This window comes from Ciona robusta, chromosome 1 (assembly GCF_009617815.1).
Source record: "Ciona robusta chromosome 1, ASM961781v2".
NCBI lineage: Eukaryota > Metazoa > Chordata > Ascidiacea > Phlebobranchia > Cionidae > Ciona > Ciona robusta.
In genome coordinates this window covers 13,685,875-13,709,586 of record NC_143235.1, presented here as the reverse complement: position 1 = coordinate 13,709,586, position 23,712 = coordinate 13,685,875, and the positions used below count along the sequence as shown (strand labels likewise).

Here is a 23,712-nt window from a genome sequence, read left to right as displayed (position 1 = left end):
AACAAGAGAGCATAGCTATAATAAACGAGCACATCATTCTCAGTGCGATGCCATTGCGACAATCGTTGTGGTCTCTCAGGCGTGTGTTTGTACGGCGAAATTCTATATGATTAGCTACAGATCCTATATTGGCCAACAGCATACTAGAAGTACGTGCTCAGTCCACAGTTTTATTTTAGCTTTTTTTTTTAAATAATAACAATTTAAAAAGAAAAAAATCATGAAAACGGTGACGAAATGGTGTAAAAGATATAGGCATATAAGTATTTCAAGCTCTTTGAAATTCTAAGTAGTATTTTGATAGTGTTGTTTTACTTTAGCGTGTATATCCCACCACCAATCATTCTGTCGGGAACTGAAATTGGACAAAAATCGTTCCGATTGAACCCAACAACACAAGTAATGCACCGATCACGCTGGTGACCAGAGGGACAGTTTTTAACATAATACTTTCTAAAATAAAACTGAATACAATTAATGATGTATAAACCATTGACACCGGTCCTGCACGTTCAAGCTGAAGTGCCAATGCCAGAATCCAGTTAGATAGCAGAGTACTTAATGCGCTGGCGATCAAAAGTCCCCAATCGTACGTACATGGAATGTACCACCCTTGGTTGGTAATAAGTGCATATATTGGAAACGCAATTAAAGCTTGTATACAGACAGAAGTCATCATTTGAGAGAGATGTACATTGTCTTTTAACTTTCTGCCTGAAATGAATTTTGCCGAAGCAAAGAAAGCGGTAGAAACGGCTAACGCAACTCCCAAAGCTCTGTTTTGATTCGGATTGACGTTAATTCCATCGTCGTCACCGAACAGGAACGTTGGACGAGCGACAAGGAACACACCAACCATGCTAGCGATGGCCAGAATAATAACCACTGGGTGATGTTTCTCTATAAAGAAAAGTTGAAAAACGGATTAGAGAGTAACTTTACTGTGGAAATTATATAGGGTCACTGATTCGCGACGAAAAATCAATTAACTAAATCTGTGTGAAATCAATACTTTTAATTAACTTATGTACCTTTCAAAAATACATAGGAGAGCACCAGCGTGATAACGAAGTGAGAATTGCATATAGCGAAGCTGTCTCCTGCAGAAAGCTCATCGAGCGAAAGGTATAATGTAAGGCTAGATGCAACGGAAAAGAATCCAAAAGCCACCAAGTACGATATAGAATTTGAACTTAAAACTGGAAGCTCTTGCTTTACTGATTTAAAACTCAGATACGGAATGTTCAAGAAGTACATTAATATAAAACGTAGGAACCATACTTGTACGCTGACTGAGCCTTCTGTCAATTTATAAATTACAGCGCCGAGAGCAATGAAGAAAGCAGCAATGACGCTGCATGTAATACCGGCTAAACGTTTCAAGTCAAATCTTTTTGATTCTACCATACTAGCAGTAGTGTTACATAGACTAATGATGAATAACTTTAACAACTTTAAAATTAGTTAATTATTAACTGATTTCATTGTCCGAACAAACTTTTCTTAACAAAACTTAAAAGAGAATGACGATGCAATTTGGCGAAATATATCTTTTATTGTAGAATTTGCTGAACGTGGTTTTTGTCTGTTACGTATTTCGTAGCAACGAATCCCAAGAAAGTCTACTTTCTGCGGTTGTGTGATGACAAATAAAGCGCTGAACCGTTGTTAAATCGATAAAGTGGCATACCAGAAATCAATATAGTGGCGTACCAGATTTAATAAAGGGGTATACCAAAAACAAATCCAAACTGTTATTTAAATAAACATTCTACAAGTGATTTAACGGTTTTCACCAAAGTAATAAAAACCAGCAGCAAAAAGTAGTTCGATTTGACCAAGCTGCATAAACGTTCAGTTTTATTTCTATGGCGTTTCTATGCCAGCATAAGGTGGTACGGTACAGCGGGTTCTGGCGAATTTTTAACGATAATGATTAAGCCGAACACCAAACTTTTTTATAAAATATATATGGTAGCCTATTAGAGTAAAAAAGAACACTTTAAAATTACAAAAAATCGGGCGGTTGGTTCGATATTACGCGATATTTTTAGATTTTAGAAAATAAATTCCAGAAAATTCGATTTTAAATACAATTGGTGAATATGCACTAAGTCTTCGGTTTTATGCAAAAGACGGCCCTCGTATTCCATCATCTGTTGTTTTTAGCACCAAGATCCCAGCCACAGAGTTCAATGAACTTCACCAAATAAGGGCAAGCGCTGTTTGTCCCTGCGAGTTGATTTGAAAGTGTCGACAACTGTAGATGTGTGAGCGTCGTATATAAGAGTCGTGTCGAACCATTCCAACCACATTCACTCGCTTCAAGCTTTAAGTCTTCACTCAATCAACTCAAGCAAGCAAACTTTAATCATGTCAGACTCCGAAGAAGATCAGACCGCTCTGGTTTGCGACAATGGATCAGGATTAGTGAAATCAGGATTCGCCGGAGATGACGCACCTCGAGCTGTCTTCCCATCCATCGTTGGTCGACCCCGCCATCAGGTAAGCTTTCAAAATTGGAATATTTATACATTTCATTGCTTATTCTCGGCAATAACAAGTTTACCAACTATCAATCTAAATCTTGACATTTGTATACCAACAGGGTGTCATGGTCGGTATGGGACAAAAAGACAGCTACGTTGGTGACGAAGCACAAAGTAAGCGAGGTATCCTGACCCTGAAATACCCGATCGAGCACGGTATCATCACCAACTGGGACGACATGGAAAAGATCTGGCATCACACTTTCTACAACGAACTCCGTGTTGCTCCCGAAGAACACCCGACTCTGCTCACCGAAGCCCCACTTAACCCAAAGGCTAACCGAGAAAAGATGACCCAGATCATGTTTGAAACCTTCAACGTACCGGCCATGTATGTTGCCATCCAAGCCGTACTCTCTTTATATGCCTCTGGACGTACAACAGGTAAAGCACGACAGGAACGTATTAAGTTCGTTAGTTTATTTAATTAATTTTCAGGTATTGTTATGGATGCTGGTGACGGTGTTTCACACAACGTCCCAATCTACGAGGGATACGCGCTCCCTCACGCCATCGCCCGGTTGGATTTAGCTGGACGAGATCTCACAGACTATTTAATGAAGATTCTTACAGAGAGAGGCTACTCTTTCGTTACAACTGGTAAGTTAAATATTTATTATCAAATACAAGAACATATATTTTAAGATTAATTTTTATTAAAACCAGCTGAGCGTGAAATTGTTCGAGATATCAAAGAGAAGCTCTGCTACGTGGCGCTCGACTTCGAGCAAGAGATGGCCACCGCAGCATCCTCCACCTCCTTAGAGAAAAGCTACGAACTTCCCGACGGTCAAGTCATTACCATCGGAAACGAGAGGTTCCGATGCCCGGAAACTCTCTTCCAACCTTCCTTCATCGGTAAGAAATGCCCAATCTCTGATAAATTGTGATGTTTAATGTTTTATTCATGCACTCGTGATCTCAGGTATGGAATCTGCTGGAATCCACGAGACAACCTACAACTCCATCATGAAGTGCGACATTGACATCCGAAAGGATCTTTACGCCAACAACGTCCTCTCCGGAGGTACAACCATGTACCCTGGTATCGCTGACAGAATGCAGAAGGAGATCACTGCTCTTGCTCCCAGCACCATGAAGATCAAGATCATTGCTCCTCCAGAGAGGAAATACTCTGTCTGGATCGGAGGATCCATCCTCGCTTCTCTCTCCACCTTCCAACAGATGTGGATCACCAAGCAAGAATACGACGAAGCCGGTCCATCTATTGTCCACCGAAAATGTTTCTAAATATTTATTTTTCCGTCGACTTTTAAGAATTAAAATATTCGGCTTTATAAAATGAGTTATATATTATACGCTAATTTAGCAGAGAGAGCTTGACTTCACGGCGAAAGTGTTTATATAACTAAAACACGCTACGCGGTCATTTACGAAACTTTCCTTGAAGATTTAGTGTAAGCCTATACACGCAGACGGTGATATATCGATAATATATTATCGGCACTTACTATCCGAGAGCGAAACCAATTGATTTCCTTGACCTAGAGTATAGTATGACATGATCAGAGTGATCCAAACATTATTAGTGGCGTTCATTTACTGGATTGTGCTCCTTGAATGATATTGGCGAATGATCTTAAAAAAGTGACGGTTGTAAATGCGCCACCGTGAAATTTTTAAAGTGCCCATTAAAACAATCTTCTGTTGCATTACCCCTTTAAACTGAGGTTTTTAGATTTGTTTGTACTTTTTATCAGTCCTTATCAAAGAAAATATCTTTAAGTATTCGAGGATAATTGGTTTAAAATAGTGGTCGTGAGTCTGTTGTTTACCGCAAGATTAAGCACTACAAACGACATGTATGTTCAAGAATTCCGAGCTTGTTTTTTGTTTTTTTTAGTTGGTCAGATAAAAATAAGCGGTATATTCATATAAAATTTGTAAAAAATGTTGTCTTACCATTAGGAAAATTTTAGATAGCCCGAAAGAGAAGGATTACCACACTCGTTACGCAAAGTTTTAATCTACTTGTTTTATTTACATTTATTTGCGGCTACAAATATTCCAAAAGCGGTAAGGACGTGTTAATTATACACAAAAGCCAAACATGTTAAATGCGTGTTAGCTCGCTGGTTATTATTTCGAAGAATTTGCAAATACAAGGTGTTAGCCACAATTTGAAGACCCGCCCAAGATTGTTGAACATTTGTATCTGATGGTTCCTGGGCATACCCTTGCCTGGCAAATGTGACAATAGCGATGGTCTAAAAAATGATAAAACAAATCAAATCGTTGATTCTATATATGATATATGGTGCAATATAAGAAATGTTTATGTCATGGTATAGTAGGACGGGGGAAGACGAGACACCTTTACCAAATATTGTCCAAATATTCCATGTTTTAAACCATTAACAGGGGTTTATATAGAAGTCGTGAGGATACGGTTATATAATTCTTTGAATGTTCTAAGTTTACCGACAAATGAAATACAATGATAAGGTGTACCATCTTACCCCACTCTACTATATGAAAACAGCAGTACAAACGTAATAAACAAATCGTTTACTGTTACGTGGTAAGAATACCAAATTTGATGCTCGATGCTGCAACCGTGGTGTACGTGTGTGACTTTCCATAGGAAACGGTATTGTATAAAACCAAGTGGTAACTAACAGGCTTTTTAAATTGCCGGCAATTCAAGTAAAAAAAATACACTAAACACAATATCAATTACGTTATTAATTCGTCAGCGGATGTTAGGTGTATGAAATTGTTCACGTTTTAACCTAAGGCTCTTTATAATAGCTCTATAATAGCTTTGCTTTTAACCCATATTGACATTACCACCCATGTGAGGATAAATATACATGCCTCAATTCAAGTTTAATTCACTAAACTAACTGTGACTATACCATATGGGTGCCTTTGTGGGCGGTCGGGTAAAAAATGTATGTTTATGACATAGCAATTTTAAGTGGTAAATTGATAATTATACAGATAAAAAACGCGAATACAAATAAAAGTAAGACGAGTTCTGGTAAGACGTGGTTCCTTAATTCATAATATAATTATCATTCACAAATAGGCGGGCGCCCGTATTTTACGGTTATCAATTCTAACGAAGCCACGTTATATTTGCCAAGCTTTTCCATAACAATTCTCCATAACAATTCTTTATCTGTGTATTTGTATAAAATATTCAGGCGCTTGAGAATGCAACTTTAACTGTACCGAAACCTTATTGCACTCTGCTGGCGTTGTTAGCAAGCGAATTTTATATATACCTATCTGAGACAGAAAATCCCCCCCCCCAAAAAAAATACAAAGAAATACCGGTTTTCAATTTTTTAAATATATAGATGTCCCATCTCCCCCACCCTACTACGAGAAAATTTAATGAAAAGATGTTTCATCTCCCCACCCTACTATACAATGTGTTTTGATGTAGCCTATCGAAAAAAAAATAAAGAAATATACTTACGGCGTGACCTAGCACATGTTAATTTTCTTGCAAACCATTGTTTACTGCAGTACGAGAATATACAACCCACAAAGAGAGTCCTACGTCGCGAGAAAGCTGTGAGGTAAAAATCAATCAAATGGAAATTTAACGATTAAAGCTTTTAGAGGCCACGGAAACATCACAATTTATGCAGTGAACCAATATTTCTATATATGTCATTATTTATGAACAAGGTTTGTAGGTAGGCCTACACCGTATAAACAGGATCGAGGTATATGTACGAAACAATTAGTAAGTTTCATGAAAAAATAAAACGCATAAGTTATGCAAAAATATTATTGGCCACAAAATATTTTTTAATTTTTAAAAACTAGCAATTGACTTACCAGCGGTTTTAATGAATCCATCAAAAGTTAAAAGTAAAGCAAAAAAAAGAACCAGAGATTGCTTCTTGTTCAACATTTTAAAAGCACTTTCCACCAGCAGGTTGCCAAACTCACATGTATTTCGCGAATTCAGCTTTTATATAAGACGTCGCAAAAAACGCTTTTACATACGTCAAAGTAACTTTTTTGAACTCGGTTTCAAACGAATAGTTAAGTCGCCATTTTGTTGAACAGAGTTTGGACATGGTTGTGATTGCGCTGTATTTGTAGGAAATGTTGTCGGGTTTAAGGAGATTTGAAACTGTTTTATGGAAAATCCCACTAAGCTATCATGAAACATTTATGTTTATAAAGACAATAGACAACAAATAAATATTTACTCCAACTTGTTGCAATCTGCTTGTCGTTCTAGAACAGTTTAAATGTATGTTAAACAAATAACAAAGCAGATACGTTTCAAATGCCCAAAGAATAATATGCCCAAAAACCTTTCTGTAGGGCATGACAGAGCTTCTTTAACCATCTGTTGTTTTTAGCACCAAGATCCAAGCGACGAAGTTCAATAACTTTACCAAATAAGGGCATGCGCTGTTTGTCCCTGCGAGTTGATTTGAAAGTGTCGACAACTGTAGATGTGTGAGCGTCGTATATAAGAGTCGTGTCGAAACATTCCAACCACATTCACTCGCTTACAAGCTTCAAGTCTTCACTCAATCAACTCAAGCAAGCAAACTTTAATCATGTCAGACTCCGAAGAAGATCAGACCGCTCTGGTTTGCGACAATGGATCAGGATTAGTGAAATCAGGATTCGCCGGAGATGACGCACCTCGAGCTGTCTTCCCATCCATCGTTGGTCGACCCCGCCATCAGGTAAGCTTCCAATATTGGCATATTTATATATTTCATTGCTTTTTCTCGGCAATAACAAGTTTACCAACTATCAATCTAAATCGTGACATTTGTATACTAACAGGGTGTCATGGTCGGTATGGGACAAAAAGACAGCTACGTTGGTGACGAAGCACAAAGTAAGCGAGGTATCCTGACTCTGAAATACCCGATCGAGCACGGTATCATCACCAACTGGGACGACATGGAAAAGATCTGGCATCACACTTTCTACAACGAACTCCGTGTTGCTCCCGAAGAACACCCGACTCTGCTCACCGAAGCCCCACTTAACCCAAAGGCTAACCGAGAGAAGATGACCCAGATCATGTTTGAAACCTTCAACGTACCGGCCATGTATGTCGCCATCCAAGCCGTACTCTCCTTATACGCCTCTGGACGTACAACAGGTAAAACACGACAGGAATGCGTAAAGGTCGTTAGTTTATCCAATTATTTTTCAGGTATTGTTATGGATGCTGGTGATGGTGTCTCACACAACGTTCCAATCTACGAGGGGTACGCGCTCCCTCACGCCATCGCCCGGTTGGATTTAGCTGGACGAGATCTCACCGATTATTTGATGAAGATTCTTACAGAGAGAGGCTACTCTTTCGTTACAACTGGTAAGTCAAATATTTAATATCCCCTAAGTCTACGTTAACAACGTTAGAAATATTTTTTCACCTAATCAGCTGAGCGTGAAATCGTTCGAGATATCAAAGAGAAGCTCTGCTACGTGGCGCTCGACTTCGAGCAAGAGATGGCCACCGCAGCATCTTCCACCTCCCTAGAGAAGAGCTACGAACTTCCCGACGGTCAAGTCATTACCATCGGAAACGAGAGGTTCCGATGCCCGGAAACTCTCTTCCAACCTTCCTTCATCGGTAAGAAATGCCCAGTCTCTGATAAATTGTGATGTTTAATGTTTTATTCATGCACTCGTGATCTCAGGTATGGAATCTGCTGGAATCCACGAGACAACCTACAACTCCATCATGAAGTGCGACATTGACATCCGAAAGGATCTGTACGCCAACAACGTTCTCTCCGGAGGTACAACCATGTACCCTGGTATCGCTGACAGAATGCAGAAGGAAATCACTGCTCTTGCTCCCAGCACCATGAAGATCAAAATCATTGCTCCTCCAGAGAGGAAATACTCTGTCTGGATCGGAGGATCCATCCTCGCTTCCCTCTCCACCTTCCAACAGATGTGGATCACCAAGCAAGAATACGACGAAGCCGGCCCATCTATTGTCCACCGAAAATGTTTCTAAATATTTAACTCTTGTGTTTATACTTTTTAAATAAACCAATATAATCGCCTGTTTCACAAAAAAACTACTACTTCGTTATTCGGTCTTTCTAAAGGTGCGAAGTACCGGAAAAACAAAACGGCGCAAAATGTCAATGGCAGAAACGAGTTTTACATCTCCCCACTCGTGCGAACATACTTGGTACTTTAGGAAGTTTTGTTTCGGTTAATGGAAAATTAAAAACACAGCAATATCGTCTGGTTCAACTAACGATGGACGCGTCAGATATAAATACCAGGTATAAACGTTCAACGGTATTCATTGCATGATGGAGTCGCCGATCTTGCCAGTTATACTCGTTGTGGTGGTCGGTTGTTTTTGCACAAAACCAGTGTCAGTGACGTCAACGGAATTGGAAAAGGCAAAAAAAGATGGCTTAAACGACAATATTGATACAAAAGCCTGAGCTACTAATAGTATGGATATACCAGGAAGGTACTACAAAAAAACATTGGTGTCTGGTTCCCTGGCAGCTATACAACCGTGGCTGGTTCCATGACAACAACGAACCAAAAGATGGTTGGTACCATGACAACAACCAGCTAAAAGATGGTTGGTAGTATGATAACAGGGAACAGGGTTTCCTTTTCTGGTTCGGAGATCGTATAGAACTAAAGAGGCAAGAGTCTGTAATTTGTTGTTTGTACAACATGCATACGCGCATATTAACACTAGCGATTTCATCATTATTTTGGCGGGAAAAGTACCGCCAACCACGACCTACTTGAGATAGTAGGCCGTGCCCCAACCAACGCGTTTTTAAAGTTAAGTCCTGCAGACGGAAGTGCGATCAAATGAAAACCAGACTGCGCAAGTCCTACAATTGGGATTCCTATAGCTAACTATTGTCACATGGCCTGCACGAGTATATATACATCCAGCAAAGATAACGAATTACTGACAAAATGTGCAAAAAGGGCAGCAACGTCTGTTAGGTTAATTACAAGCAAACATTATTAAATGTTTATGTACACACATACAGTCATACACTATTACATATACATAATAAAATGCATTCCTTACCATGTCAAGAACAGATCCATAAAGTGATTCACAGGTCACAGGGCTGGTTCGAAAATCCTAGAAGTTAATCACTTTTGTAAAAATATACAGGATGTACGCAGATACAAAACTACATTACTCGCTTCAATCTTAAAGTAACAAGAGCCAGAAACTCAACGTCTAAAGTTAAAGCAGTAACTGCCTTTTTCTTGCGTTTTTCCCGCGCGCTTATGGCGTAATCTGTGTATGTTTGTGACGCCATCGGCCAACTTTCGTTAATTCCTGGAGGACCAGAAAGGTAATTACTATAAAAAAATTAAATAAAAACGATTACAAAAATGATTTTGAAAGCGAAAGGGATTTTGACTTTCTTTAAGTATAGCGTAGCTCTATTAATCACATGTTTTAATCGATTGGAGCCGTTAATAGCTTTAAAAAATGAGTTTTAAAACCGTGAATTTGACCGCTGGAGTAAAAAAATGGCCGTAGCGCAATGCATGGGATTTCCCATTAAAAAAATCATTCAACTTTGATCGTTTTTAGTTTCTGAAATACTGAAGAAAATTTATTTATCTTTAATTTGGTATAATGAATGCTTGTTCTTTAAAAATTTATTTAAAAAAATGTAAAACATAGACTTTATTATGTTTTAATTTTTGATTGAACATTGCTACATAATATGCTGACTCAGTACTTTTTTGCTTATTTGTTAATTTTTAGCTTTTTGGCACTTTGTTTTAAGTAAAATGTTTATTATGCCTCACAGGTAACTACAGTAGCATATTTTTAAAAGCAGTTTTACTTGTTTACCAATAGGTTCAAACCATGGCGCCCTCTATAGCGTTATAGATGGCGCCATGGTTCAAAGATATGCTAAGTCAGCATAATCTAGTATACCTAGACTCAATCGAAAAACTAAAACATAATAAAGTCTATGTTTTACAATATTTTTTATTATGTCCAATGCAATTTATTTTATACATCGGGCGCCAATAACAATGTACTATGTTCGTATGTTTTATTGTTTTTACTTGTGTGCGCATGACTGACAATCTGGACTATCTATTAGTGACCACTTGGTCAGCTCAACTGCCTAGAACCACTTTCAATGATAACAAAAATGTTTTGCTTACTCTAACAGATAATAGAATACCAAAAAGTTTAGCGTTTTACTAAAAACAACCTGTTGTTAAGAAATGTTAAATTTGTACGCCTGTTCTCTGCGGTCGTACACGTCTAGCAAAGTGCGCTGTTGTTCTACCAGATAAGCAACTCATGTTATATAGCCGAATGTTTTAATTCATTTCAAACTTGCCAATAAAATAAATATTTAGAAACATTTTCGGTGGACAATAGATGGGCCGGCTTCGTCGTATTCTTGCTTGGTGATCCACATCTGTTGGAAGGTGGAGAGAGAAGCGAGGATGGATCCTCCGATCCAGACAGAGTATTTCCTCTCTGGAGGAGCAATGATTTTGATCTTCATGGTGCTGGGAGCGAGAGCAGTGATTTCCTTCTGCATTCTGTCAGCGATACCAGGGTACATGGTTGTACCTCCGGAGAGAACGTTGTTGGCGTAAAGATCCTTTCGGATGTCAATGTCGCACTTCATGATGGAGTTGTAGGTTGTCTCGTGGATTCCAGCAGATTCCATACCTGAGATCACGAGTGCATGAATAAAACTTTAAACATCACAATTTATCAGAGATTGGGCATTTCTTACCGATAAAGGAAGGTTGGAAGAGAGTTTCCGGGCATCGGAACCTCTCGTTTCCGATGGTAATGACTTGACCGTCGGGAAGTTCGTAGCTCTTCTCTAGGGAGGTGGAAGATGCTGCGGTGGCCATCTCTTGCTCGAAGTCGAGCGCCACGTAGCAGAGCTTCTCTTTGATATCTCGAACAATTTCACGCTCAGCTGGTTTTAATAAAAAATAATCTTAAAATTTGTTCTTGTGTTTCATGATAAATATTTAACTTACCAGTTGTAACGAAAGAGTAGCCTCTCTCTGTAAGAATCTTCATCAAATAATCTGTTAGATCTCGTCCAGCTAAATCCAACCGGGCGATGGCGTGAGGGAGCGCGTATCCCTCGTAGATTGGAACGTTGTGTGAGACACCGTCACCAGCATCCATAACAATACCTGAGAATTAAGTGGCTAAAAACTAACGAACTTAAAACGTTCCTGTCGTGCTTTACCTGTTGTACGTCCAGAGGCATATAAAGAGAGTACGGCTTGGATGGCAACATACATGGCCGGTACGTTGAAGGTTTCAAACATGATCTGGGTCATCTTTTCTCGGTTAGCCTTTGGGTTAAGTGGGGCTTCGGTGAGCAGAGTCGGGTGTTCTTCGGGAGCAACACGGAGTTCGTTGTAGAAAGTGTGATGCCAGATCTTTTCCATGTCGTCCCAGTTGGTGATGATACCGTGCTCGATCGGGTATTTCAGGGTCAGGATACCTCGCTTACTTTGTGCTTCGTCACCAACGTAGCTGTCTTTTTGTCCCATACCGACCATGACACCCTGTTGGTATTCAAATGTCACGATTTAGATTGATTGTTGGTAAACTTGTTATTGCCGAGAATAAGCAATGAAATGTATAAATATGCCAATACCGGAAGCTTACCTGATGGCGGGGTCGACCAACGATGGATGGGAAGACAGCTCGAGGTGCGTCATCTCCGGCGAATCCTGATTTCACTAATCCAGATCCGTTGTCGCAAACCAGAGCGGTCTGATCTTCTTCGGAGTCTGACATGATTAAAGTTTGCTTACTTGAGTTGATTGAGTGAAGACTTGAAGCTTGTAAGCGAGTGAATGTGGTTGGAATGGTTCGACACGACTCTTATATACGACGCTCACACATCTACAGTTGTCGACACTTTCAAATCAACTCGCAGGGACAAACAGCGCATGCCCTTATTTGGTGAAGTTTATTGAACTCCGTCGCTTGGATCTTTGGTGCTAAAACCAACAGATGGTACAAGATACTTGCCTGTGCTTGATAGCTTACCTTGTGGTATATACATAAAATAGATAACAAAACATCCAAAGCTCGTTCTCACGAAAATTCTATACCTTAGCGTTTTTGTGGACTTCACTATTCTATTTGAACAAATCAATCGAATTAATGCGTTATGTGTATCGATTACTCCAACTTAATAGAAATAAATTAAAGTGACAAAAAGAGCAAAGTGTCAAAAAGCAGATTATTACAATAATATTCGGCATTCCTTTACTTTAAATTGTGGACGTATAGGTGCGATGTATAGCGCTTTGCCGATGGTATTGGGGTCCTGGTATAAGCAATGACATTGTCGGTGGTTTTAACACGAACCCATGGTGAGTGTAGACACTAAACCAACCGGGTTAGTCGGTAAGGTCGGGAGAGATGTGACACATTTTTATTCCATTTTCTCAATTTTTTTGGTGGTAAACAAATAAAGACATTTAAATACTTATAAGACCGTATCTTCAGGACTTCCGGCGTAGGCCGTTTTTAATTGCTTAAAACAGGATCGGGGTATTGGATACTATGTTGTAAATGTGTCCCGTCTTACCCCATAGTGTTATATATGCTGTGCAATGCATACTACCTGTACATTCGGCTCGAACTCATCACTTAATTGCTGCGAAGGAGTTTCGACCAGAAACTGCGTATTCAGTTGCTGGTTAATGCATCTTGCACGATCACGCGCCAGTTGCATTATATATAGCACATTGTTAGCAAAATAGGAATGACGAAACACAGCAAGTGTCATTCTTCCTTGTTTATATTATTCCCACCCAGAAGGTACAAACAATAGATGGTATATGGAAAGAATACAAGTGATCTGACCTTCCACGAGCTAAAATAATACAGAAACACTTAAATATTATTTCAATGTTGCCAATGATTTAAGTCGTAATGTAAAGACACAAAGAACAAGTCAGTAAATACTTACGAATTACACGGGAATCATGTATCGATAGTGATGTTGGTTATTTATTAACATTACAATATACAACACGCCTACTGCCTATGCATTATTTAGTTAAACGTACTGTTGCACGTTCAAACTACACGAAAGAAATATGTTTGCAGGTTTGCAAAAAATGATTGCAGCAACGCAAACATATTAATCCACCATAGGTCCATAATCAGAACTTTATTGCCATAACTAATTTATTTGGCAACAACATACAAAGTGCATGTAATATATACACGTGTGTACAAACGTCAAGAGCATGGGATTTTGTTTAAACCTGATTCTCAAATAGCGTGCTTCGGATCGACAATGCTAATAAATAGCAATACAAGCAATATAATGGGTTAACTCCATTTACGGCAAAAAAATAGCATTGGTTGCATAGAGGGAGTGCGAACGGTACAAATATTTTCCCTGTTCTAAAAATCTGCTTCTTTATTTGGGTGAAAACATGGTGTGTTAATTACCTCATATTATTATAGACGAAACATTAGATTACTTCCGCGTTTATACAACAATATAACGAAGCAACCGCTGAGTGCGCAAACGGGTTTCCAATGGGGACTATATATATTCCCTAATTAGCATCAAATACCACCATTGGTCTGCCTCCCGACGTGTGGATAGATTATTGAGGAAGCCTTTAAAAAAGAAATTAGCGTGCTGTATAATTAAATGAAGAAAAATGAGAATTCTTAATCCACTTTTCTGCTCAACGATTTTGCTTATATGGGTGTCAGAAGCGCACGCCTTGTAAGTTAAAAAACGTAGCATTGATAAAGTTTACAATTGGTGAGATAGTGTAGCAGTATAGTATAGCGGGGCAAACTAGCCCCATTTTTAATATATATTTATTAGGCTGGGAGGAGACGGAACCCGTTTTTATTTTAGTTAAAAAAATATTCTCACGAGTCCCAGCATAGTCCGTTGTTAACTGTTTAGAATACGATCGGGATATTTGGACAACATATGCTTAAGGTGTCCCGTTTCCCCCACAGCCCCACCATACTATATTATATGTTTATTTTCTTCGTATGAACATATTCGAAAAATTAATGATCCATCTCTAACAAACAAGAAGGTTGAGTGGGGTTTTAAACGTCGATAACTGACGAAATATTCGACCGATTTTCAAAAAACTTGGTATTACTATATTGACGAATTCAGAGTTACATACACTTTTATACAACATTTTAACCTATACGACTGCAGGATTGTTGCACCTAGTGTAAAATTATGGGGACGACGACGGAGTGAACAACGAAGTAGTGGCAAACGTATTAAGAATTGGCGGTTTACTCGACGTCGGTGTGATACAACGTCCTGCGAGTGGCATTGGGGGTCGTGTTCGGAAGAATGCGGGGGCGGAAGACAGTCGGCTGTTTTAACACGAAGCCAAGGTCAATGTGGATCCTGTAATAGACCATCGGGTTCGAGACCATGCAACACGCATTGTTGCGCAGGTAAACGGTATACCTTTATGTTGGTACAGAGTATAGATTAAAATTAATACGGTATAATAAAACAGAAAATTCGTTTATACGGCCCACATTGCCCCACCACCCGAGAATAAACAAACCACATTCGGTCATTCAACTGTAAATGTAAACCCGAAGAATAAGTTCACACACCCCATACGCTTATCGCATCAGATTTTTGTGTATTTGAATGTAACATCTAATAGTAGAAAGACCGTTAAAACGTTTGTAACAAGAACTAGAAACGCAGTGTTTTAAATCCCAAACTTGTCAACTAAGGCATTCACTTGTAAGTTTTCACGTTTAGAGTAAAACGTTTTCATGTCTTGAAAGAGATTGAAACATGTTTACTATTACCTCTAAATTTCACGTACATGGTTGATGATTTAAAAAAAACACACTAACGTATCTTGAAAAAAACCTCCAAGTTTCTTGACTTAAACATCTAAAGTTTTCTGACTAATCCTTCGAATGTGCCACGAAGTTTTTATTAATATATATTACAATCACACAGTCACAACATTAATTCGTTTTTATGATAGGAAATTGAATCGCACACGTTGTTTTGTCAGCCAGAAGTCAGATACTACGAAGACATTTACTTATAATCATAGGCATTTTAACGAACTGATAATCAGCTTTGAGCTTTATCGTTTCGTGTTTTGGTCTTAACAGTAAATTGTCGATGGGATTCGTGGTCAGGATGGGAGCAATGCTCTCGCAATTGTGGAGGTGGAACACAATCTAGATCAAGAGATTACTATAGATCCGCAAGATGCGGGGGATCATCCTGCTATGGCCCAGGTAGTCAATCTCGATCTTGCAATATTGGTTGTTGTCCAGTTCATTGCTCGTGGGGGAGTTGGGAAGCATATGGGTCTTGCTCAGAACAGTGTGGTGGTGGAACTCAAACTAGATCTAGAAGCGTTGCCATTTCTGCTTTCTGTGGCGGGTCTGGTTGTTCTGGCTCAAGCACTGAATCTCTGCCGTGCAACACCCAATGCTGCCCTGTGGACTGTCAGTGGTCATCTTGGAATCCTTTTAACACTTGTTCTGTTTCGTGTGGAAATGGGACCCAATCCAGATCTCGCAATGTTGCCATTTCTGTTTCTTGTGGTGGTAACTCATGTGCTGGGGTTCCAACAGATACTAGATTGTGCAACACTTTATCCTGTCCCATACATTGCACATGGGAAAACTGGACACACTGGGGAGAATGCAACGTCACATGTGGTGGGGGGACGCAGGAACGTAAACGAGAGATTGCAATTGAAGCAATGTACGGAGGAGTTGGTTGCAATGGATTCGCATCAGAAAGCAGGTGAGGAAATAGGCTGTAATGTTTAATATGTATTTATAATGTAACTATAACACAGATCATGCAATGAGATTTGCTGTCCTGTAGCATGTGAATGGGAAGTTTGGGGTTTGTGGGAAAAATGTTCAAAATCATGTGGTGCAGGTAGGCTATCATATTCATACTGTCATGGTCGACTAGAAACAACACTAATTTTATATTTCACCAAGGTGTCAAGGAAAGAAAAAGATATAAGTTGGTGAAAAAAAGTTGCGGCGGTGAAATGTGTTCTGGAAACGCAAACCAAGTCCAACTATGCAATGATGCTTGTTGTCCAATTGATTGTAAATGGACCGAATGGACAAGCTGGAACAGGTATGTTAAAGAAATGTGAACAAAAAGTTATATTTAATAACTACAAACTGTTTATACAGTACTGGTAAGATGGGACACCTTTAGCACATTATAGCCAAATATTCTGATCATTTTTTAAATAATGAACAATGGTCTATTGGAGTCGTAAGAATACAGTTTTAAAATTCTGTAAATAATATTTGTGTCCTACAAAATAGGACGTAAATAGAATAAAAAGGTGTCCCATCTTACCCCAACCTACTATAGATGTTCCATGACTTGTGGTTGGGGAATACAGAGCCGTAAACGTGAAGTGGCAACTCAGGCATTTTGTGACGGACTGCCATGTACTGGAGCCACAAATGAAACAAGAACATGTAGTTTAAACTGTTGTCCAGGTATTACTATTAATACAATCAAATAAAAGGTTAGCACACATTATACACAAAATTCAAAATCTTATGATTATGGTATTATGATTCACCGAATAAACCAAAGTTGACCCACTCCTGGATATTATACTTGCTAAAGATGTTTGACATTATGATATTTTCATTTAGTGTCCAGGTATTACTATTAATGCAATCAGCTTTAAGTTTAGCACACATTAAACACAAAATTCAATAATCAATGATTACCTAATAAACCAAACTTAATCCACCCTTGGATATCCCACTTGATAAAGATGTTTTCCTATGATATATATTATATTCATGCTAAAATATCGGTTTGCATATCGGGTTACCAACAATAATGTGTTGGTTTATTTAAAGAATTTTTTTCTATTACAGTTGATTGTGTCATCAGTTATTGGTCTGAATGGGGTAGGTGTTCAGCTACATGTGGACCTCATGGCTATAAAACTAGGACAAGAAACATAACAAAGGAATCCCAGTGTGGTGGGCAAACATGTAGCAATGACTTGGTTCAAACCTCAACTTGCAACAGAGAATGTTTAAATGGTGGAAATGTAACAACAACTGAATGCATTTGTAAGGCAGGGTGGGCAGGCATATGCTGTGAAACAGGTAAGATATATCTTTTCACTACCAACCACATGTACTATTACTTAGATTTTTATATTAATTTAACATTATAAATGAATTTAATATGATAACTAACAAAGAATATGCATGGTAGTTAACTCTGTAGTAAGAATGCGAAAATTATTAAGCCAACAAAACAGATGTCAAAGAATGCCAAACCAATCTACACAACTGTGATGTACATGCTGACTGTATTAACACATTCGGGGGATTTTACTGCATTTGTAAAGAAGGTTACACTGGAGATGGAATAACATGTTTAAGTAAGTGACCAGAACCAATATTTCTAGGTACAAGTTTAGTTTATTGCCTGATAACTAGAATATAAATATTAATTCGTCCGGCGCCGTGGTATAGTGGTTAGCGTGCCTGCCTGTAACCCAGAGGTAATGGGTTCAAGGCTCGATGCTGCTACCATTGTGGGCGTATGTGTCCTTGGGCAAGACACTTCACAGCAATTGCTCCAACCCAGTGGTTACTAATGGGTTGTCTAAATTATCAGGAAAAAAATAATTACCCACAAAGTAACATACATGGTAACTCGTAAGCTGGCACGAGGTGTTAAACCCGTGTGATAACGACTGTCATTTTCCAGCCACGCGAGGATAAAGTAAGTTTCATTCATTAATTAAATACTGTAAAATGTTCAAGTAATTAGACAAATACAACATAGATATCAATGAGTGTAATGCAAGTACAACATGCCATACAAATGCGAAATGTACAGACAACCAAGGAAGTTACACATGTGCATGTGATGATGGTTATACTGGTGATGGCCAATCATGCAATGGTAATGTACTAACTTTACTTTGAAAACTTTGTTCTGTGGGAATACAAATCAATAACCACTATTGACTGTGTGTTATTTTGTATTTAGACTTATGTAACCCTGTAAAATTAGATAAGATGTTGTACCTGTAACTTCGTAAGCCGTAGATGTTCCCTGCTCATGCTAATAATCTTATACTAATTGCAGATATTGATGAATGTTTTGAAGCACAAAATGAATGCGATATATCTGCTATTTGCCAAAACACTGAAGGCTCATACACTTGCACTTGTAATGCAGGGTATACAGGAAACGGCACTTTATGCCAAAGTATTTTTCACACAACATTAACTTTGTAAAAGTTTTAACAAATGATATTTTTTTCAGATTTAAACGAGTGTAATTTTGATATGAATGACTGTGACCAGAATGCTGATTGTGTTGACAGACCTGGAAGTTTTACTTGTATCTGCAATGATGGTTACTCTGGCAACGGAACTGTTTGTACTGGTACAAAAACCAACCAAGACATCATTTTAAAAACTGCCAATCTTACAATTTTTACAGATATAAATGAATGTGAAGCAAGTCTTTCACCATGTCACAGTAAAGCTACATGCATAAACACAGATGGAGAATATCAATGTAAATGCAAGGATGGATTTACAGGAAATGGGACAGACTGTAGCGGTAACGAACATAATACTACTGATTTACTGCTACTCTAACACTAAACCTTAACAAAATATAGTTGAAAGTTCTGTATATAATGGACCAATAAGTGGTTAAACTAGATCTACACTGGTATTTTAGACATAAACGAGTGCATTGAAATTGGAGGATCGTCTTCATTATGCTCTTACCACTCTAGCTGCATCAATTCACATGGATCATATCATTGCGACTGTAATTCTGGATTTAAAGCAGACATGCTTGGACAATGTATTGGTAAGAAGTTTAAAAACTAAACTGTGAATATAAACAAAGGCAACAAACCTATTTTTAAATAAATCACAAAGAAAATATTCAAGCTTATTATATATGCAACTAACATAAACAATTTTCATGGCCTAAATCCTATAGAACCCATGGCATGCTTTGCCGCAGAACCTCACCTACATAGAATTTTATTGGTTATATCTACAGATATTAACGAATGCATACAAGAAACACAAAACGTCTCAGTTTGCAACCTTAACGAGTATTGCTATAATAGTGTTGGAAGTTACAACTGTTTATGCAAAGCGGGATATGAAAGAAATAGTGAAACAGATTGTGCAGGTAAAACTATGACTACATATTTTTGTTAAACTTAAGACATTACCGATTAAAGGTATCACTATCACAAAACAGATTTTGTATTTAGAAACTTTAAAGTATCTTATGAATGTATAAAATGACGAAAAACCACATAATGTCTTGATAAGAATTAAACCCAAGGACTATATTTAATATACTAGACCATAATAATGTTAGCATGGCTATTATAAAAAACCACATAAGTTTTGCATTAAAATTTTTCTACTTACATTTCAGACATTGATGAATGTGCATTGGGGAGTCATTGCTGGAACAATTCTTACTGTCAAAATACAATTGGAAGCTACGCATGCCTGTGTGATACTGGATACACTAAGACTAATGTAACAAATGGAACATGTCAGGGTATAGCAATATTTAGTTTGCATGTTTATAAGTAAAAACATAAAGTAACTTGAAAATAATGTAACAATCTAACACCATTTGGGTATTTACACACACAAACTCTTTTTTTGAGTAGTATGAAACAAACATTTGTATCAGAAATTTGTAATGACTGCAGGTAATATCATTCAGTTAAATCAGGTATTATCATTCAGTTAATATATATATAAAAGAAATTTGTATTGTATGAGCACATAATAAACAAATATCCATGTTCTTTGAATATCTGTTTACTTCTATGAATGGGACAAAAAATTAGAATGAAAAAGTGTCCCATTTTTGCAAAAATGTTTGCCATAATCAGTTTATTCTCACATTTTACTTTTATTTGTTTGGCACAATATGCATAAATTAATCTTTTATCAACAGACATCAATGAATGCTTGCTACTAAACCATGGTTGCCACACCAAAGCAACCTGCTATAACTTAGATGGAGATTATGTTTGCGAGTGTAATGGTGGTTACAAGGGGAATGGAACATACTGCGAAAGTAAGTTTAAAATACAGTAATCTAATGTTTTACAATGTATATATTAGATATATAAAATATATAATAGGACTTAAAAGCTTTGTAACTAAGCTATGGGCATGAAAAATGTATACAATGATAAAACTGCAATCAATTTATAACTTTCGGTCTAAGACAAATAGTAAGCACTAAGCCATGACCCCAAACAAATAGGAAGCTTAAGGCTTAAATAACATATTTATATACAATGAAAAACTGCAACCATTTTGTAACAAATACCCCTAAAAACGAAGAGTCAAGAATGTTCAGAATGTCCAGTATGACCAATAGGTTACATCTGCCTTTATATTGTAACTTTGCGCTCCCAGGTAATTTATTATGTTTAGATATAGATGAATGTTTAGAGAACACAGCTTACTGCCATAGAGATGCAACTTGTAGCGATACTGAGGGTTTCTATGCTTGTATTTGTAAGCAAGGCTACACTGGTGATGGCTTATATTGTACAGGTTTGTATCAAATTGTATGTAAAGTTACACAAATTGATTTTCATTCAAAATGTATACAAAAATATGAATGCAGATGCAGTATTCCATCCAGTATAATAACAATAAGAAACAATAACAAACGTATAACCCAACTGGGGTAACATAATTGAATTATTAGGGATAAACTAAACAGAGAGTATTTACCACCGTTACATAATTAACATTAAACACAATTTATATAATTCTATAAGTACTTGCATGACTGCATGCTGTAGTTTCTAATCCATTTTGGCAAAAATATAATGCACACAATTCTAAATAAAGCACAGAAATACAGTATCCCTTGAATAAAACTACTGATTTTACCTTTAACCTTACCAATGTTAAGCCTCGTGTATCACCAACGTTTTCTGAAATTTAAATTTTTATTTTCAATTGTTTAAATACGTAACGTTCTAGAATGTAGTTAAATTGCCGCCGAAAACTCATATCGTTGTAACGAAATACTTAAAAAAATAAAAATCTAAATTAAAATAATTATAAGGGTAATATTTAGGCAAATTTTGAGGCAAAGTTGCAAAAACTAATTACCTTATAAAACATGGTTTTACTGTAAAGATAAAATTATAAATTCTGTTACAGACTTGAACGAATGCAAAGATCCTAACAGCTGCCCTGCCGTAGGATCCGAATGCACCAACCTACCAGGAAGTTACTCTTGCGGTTGTAAGCAAGGATACTCTGGGGACGGAAGCCAATGTTCAGGTTCGTGAATTTTAATTACAAACCTATTTAATGTTTTAAGCTTAACAAAAGTGAAACTAAATTGTATAATTTAACGTTTCCAAAGCGATTAGAGAAATTAGTTAAACAAAAAAGAACAAAACGACGGTCATTGTAACACGGTAGTGATAAAAACAACCGTAAAGTCCAATTTTATCAATAATATTTTATCTGGCGTTTTTCTTTGTTAAATAAGGTGAAGGGGCCATTTTACAAGATACCCTTACGTGGTATGTACGATATAATGCCTACACACTTTGCGTTAATTTAAGTTTACCAATTAGCATAACAGTACTTCCGGACCGTATCTTTATACAGAACGACGAAAGAGGTGACCTTACTTAAATTGAAGAGCCAGGCTATATACCTCCACGTTATTCTACATCTCTTTTCGAGGCAGGGCATTAGACTTATAGGCCAGAGTTGGTCCATTACCAATGTAGAAGGGTGGTGTGGGAGACGGGACATATTTAGCACATAATATCCAAACAGCATGATCGTGTTTTAAATTAACAGCGGTATATGACATGCGTGGAGATATATCTTAGAATGTTCTTTGTTTACTACAACATTGGACGAGAAAATATATAGAAAATGCAGCCCATCTTCCCCATCCTACCATAATATGCCACAAGCAAATTTAAATTACGTCAAATCCCTTATAACTTAGCCTTTTTTTATAGAAAAATCCCCACCAAGACCGGCGGACCAGTTCAGTGCAGAAGCTATCGGATCACAAACCAAAGCACAAAGTGCTTCTACAATGCTCGCTCTCTTTGCAACAGTGGGGGCGGTTGTGTTCTTTATGGTTATGTTCATCGCTGTAAGGGTAAGAAAAAATACCACCTATATTGATTGCGGTTATGTTTACATATAGCATATAATAGTCCACCTACTGAAAAGTACGTTAGGAAGTACTCGTTTTAAATGTACGCTGCAACTTTATATCTATGCGTAATATTCAATGCGAAAGCTTTATACCCTGTGTTGGCTTTCACCCAATAGATTAAACTTTTAAGACCAGAGCCTTCGTGTGTATATTACCGCGGGGTAAGATTGTAACCATTAAAATCTCATATTTCTTAATTGTGTTTTGAACAATTAACAACGGTATTTTGAAGTCGTAGGGGTATAAGGTTATATAAGCCCGTAAATAGTCTTTGTTTACCACCAAATGGGACGAGAAAAATTGAAATGTCCGATCTCTTGTCTTACCCTAACATCGATGTCCCATTTTACCCCGCCGGAAAAGTCTAGTAAACAATCTTAGCGCATGTCTGATTTGTATAATGCTGTACTGTACTTGCACTTATATAAACAATATACATCATGTTATAGATATACAAGATACGGAATAAAAAACAATATACGCCACAAAGTGAAGGAACCTCGAACCCAATGGCTATCAACGGGGAAATAAACGACGACGACTTGTAAAAGGAACCGTAATTATATTGCGAATATTGTGATTTGGGATTTATACCAGCCACAATGTTGTTTGAAACTTTGAGTGAGGTTTTACCCGTGGTGTTTTAACGACTGTATAGTGTTGTTGCTAATTCTCTTTTCCATGTTGTTTTACTTAAACTGATCTTCTCTACTGCTATTAAAACGATAATTTATGTGTTAAGTTTAATATTTACATGAAGTTAAATGTAAATAAATATCTCATATAATAAGTATGTATAGCTTACCAATTAAGACAACTGGTGTATTGGTAATTACTTCAGATTACTTAGGATTTTCATAAAAGCTTCTAAAGAATCTAAAGTTAGT

The 23,712-nt window shown here is 37.5% G+C and overlaps 5 protein-coding genes and 1 long non-coding RNA gene across 7 annotated transcripts; 3 read left to right on the top strand and 3 right to left on the bottom strand.

The window, feature by feature from the left end:
* Positions 1-150: 150 nt before the first annotated feature.
* Positions 151-2,135, bottom strand: LOC149743519 (solute carrier family 35 member G1-like). Its single transcript, XM_089885532.1, has 2 exons — positions 1,032-2,135; positions 151-900 (listed from the first exon to the last, which is right to left on the bottom strand). The coding sequence occupies exons 1-2, from the start codon at positions 1,405-1,407 to the stop codon at positions 341-343; spliced, it is 936 nt and encodes a 311-aa protein (XP_089741658.1). The 5' UTR covers positions 1,408-2,135; the 3' UTR covers positions 151-340.
* A 153-nt stretch (positions 2,136-2,288) lies between these two features.
* Positions 2,289-3,852, top strand: LOC149743518 (actin, muscle). The gene is made up of 5 exons (XM_089885487.1): positions 2,289-2,505; positions 2,609-2,933; positions 2,988-3,149; positions 3,216-3,407; positions 3,475-3,852. Exons 1-5 carry the CDS (start codon positions 2,374-2,376, stop codon positions 3,798-3,800), a joined length of 1,137 nt encoding a protein of 378 aa, XP_089741613.1. The 5' UTR covers positions 2,289-2,373; the 3' UTR covers positions 3,801-3,852.
* Positions 3,853-3,995: 143 nt separating this feature from the next.
* Positions 3,996-6,877, bottom strand: LOC149743517 (uncharacterized). Its single transcript, XR_016385754.1, has 3 exons — positions 6,366-6,877; positions 5,998-6,093; positions 3,996-4,777 (listed from the first exon to the last, which is right to left on the bottom strand). It is a non-coding gene; the product is annotated as an uncharacterized LOC149743517 (long non-coding RNA).
* Positions 6,878-7,019: 142 nt separating this feature from the next.
* On the top strand, positions 7,020-8,599 carry LOC149743516 (actin, muscle). The gene is made up of 5 exons (XM_089885500.1): positions 7,020-7,237; positions 7,341-7,665; positions 7,720-7,881; positions 7,951-8,142; positions 8,210-8,599. Exons 1-5 carry the CDS (start codon positions 7,106-7,108, stop codon positions 8,533-8,535), a joined length of 1,137 nt encoding a protein of 378 aa, XP_089741626.1. The 5' UTR covers positions 7,020-7,105; the 3' UTR covers positions 8,536-8,599.
* A 2,255-nt stretch (positions 8,600-10,854) lies between these two features.
* Positions 10,855-12,414, bottom strand: LOC149743515 (actin, muscle). Its single transcript, XM_089885475.1, has 5 exons — positions 12,202-12,414; positions 11,774-12,098; positions 11,556-11,717; positions 11,300-11,491; positions 10,855-11,232 (listed from the first exon to the last, which is right to left on the bottom strand). The coding sequence occupies exons 1-5, from the start codon at positions 12,331-12,333 to the stop codon at positions 10,907-10,909; spliced, it is 1,137 nt and encodes a 378-aa protein (XP_089741601.1). The 5' UTR covers positions 12,334-12,414; the 3' UTR covers positions 10,855-10,906.
* Positions 12,415-14,148: 1,734 nt separating this feature from the next.
* On the top strand, positions 14,149-23,616 carry LOC149743514 (uncharacterized). Of its 2 annotated transcripts, none has more exons than XM_089885183.1 (20): positions 14,149-14,296; positions 14,756-15,006; positions 15,697-16,342; positions 16,398-16,483; positions 16,549-16,693; positions 16,940-17,070; positions 17,464-17,700; positions 17,859-17,981; positions 18,392-18,511; positions 18,698-18,820; positions 18,878-19,000; positions 19,058-19,180; positions 19,304-19,438; positions 19,637-19,771; positions 20,027-20,155; positions 20,564-20,686; positions 21,052-21,174; positions 21,796-21,918; positions 22,620-22,765; positions 23,275-23,616. In XM_089885183.1, exons 1-20 carry the CDS (start codon positions 14,229-14,231, stop codon positions 23,371-23,373), a joined length of 3,189 nt encoding a protein of 1,062 aa, XP_089741309.1. In that variant the 5' UTR covers positions 14,149-14,228; the 3' UTR covers positions 23,374-23,616. The 2 variants fall into 2 exon arrangements, with proteins under 2 accessions (XP_089741309.1, XP_089741302.1); XM_089885176.1 differs by having other exon boundaries at positions 17,847-17,981.
* Positions 23,617-23,712: the final 96 nt, after the last annotated feature.

Bases quoted from the DNA above. Each gene is read 5' to 3' on its own strand.
- LOC149743519 (XM_089885532.1), bottom strand. From the start codon at position 1,407: ATGGTAGAATCAAAAAGATTTGACTTGAAACGTTTAGCCGGTATTACA. The intron at 901-1,031 runs GTACATAAGTTA...TTTTCTTTATAG, and splicing joins CTCCTATGTATTTTTGAAAG to AGAAACATCACCCAGTGGTT.
- LOC149743518 (XM_089885487.1), top strand. From the start codon at position 2,374: ATGTCAGACTCCGAAGAAGATCAGACCGCTCTGGTTTGCGACAATGGA. The intron at 2,506-2,608 runs GTAAGCTTTCAA...GTATACCAACAG, and splicing joins TTGGTCGACCCCGCCATCAG to GGTGTCATGGTCGGTATGGG. The intron at 2,934-2,987 runs GTAAAGCACGAC...ATTAATTTTCAG, and splicing joins TGCCTCTGGACGTACAACAG to GTATTGTTATGGATGCTGGT.
- LOC149743516 (XM_089885500.1), top strand. From the start codon at position 7,106: ATGTCAGACTCCGAAGAAGATCAGACCGCTCTGGTTTGCGACAATGGA. The intron at 7,238-7,340 runs GTAAGCTTCCAA...GTATACTAACAG, and splicing joins TTGGTCGACCCCGCCATCAG to GGTGTCATGGTCGGTATGGG. The intron at 7,882-7,950 runs GTAAGTCAAATA...TCACCTAATCAG, and splicing joins CTACTCTTTCGTTACAACTG to CTGAGCGTGAAATCGTTCGA.
- LOC149743515 (XM_089885475.1), bottom strand. From the start codon at position 12,333: ATGTCAGACTCCGAAGAAGATCAGACCGCTCTGGTTTGCGACAACGGA. The intron at 12,099-12,201 runs GTAAGCTTCCGG...GAATACCAACAG, and splicing joins TTGGTCGACCCCGCCATCAG to GGTGTCATGGTCGGTATGGG. The intron at 11,492-11,555 runs GTAAGTTAAATA...TATTAAAACCAG, and splicing joins CTACTCTTTCGTTACAACTG to CTGAGCGTGAAATTGTTCGA.
- LOC149743514 (XM_089885176.1), top strand. From the start codon at position 14,229: ATGAGAATTCTTAATCCACTTTTCTGCTCAACGATTTTGCTTATATGG. The intron at 17,071-17,463 runs GTATTACTATTA...TTTCTATTACAG, and splicing joins TAGTTTAAACTGTTGTCCAG to TTGATTGTGTCATCAGTTAT. The intron at 21,919-22,619 runs GTTCGTGAATTT...CTTTTTTTATAG, and splicing joins GGACGGAAGCCAATGTTCAG to AAAAATCCCCACCAAGACCG.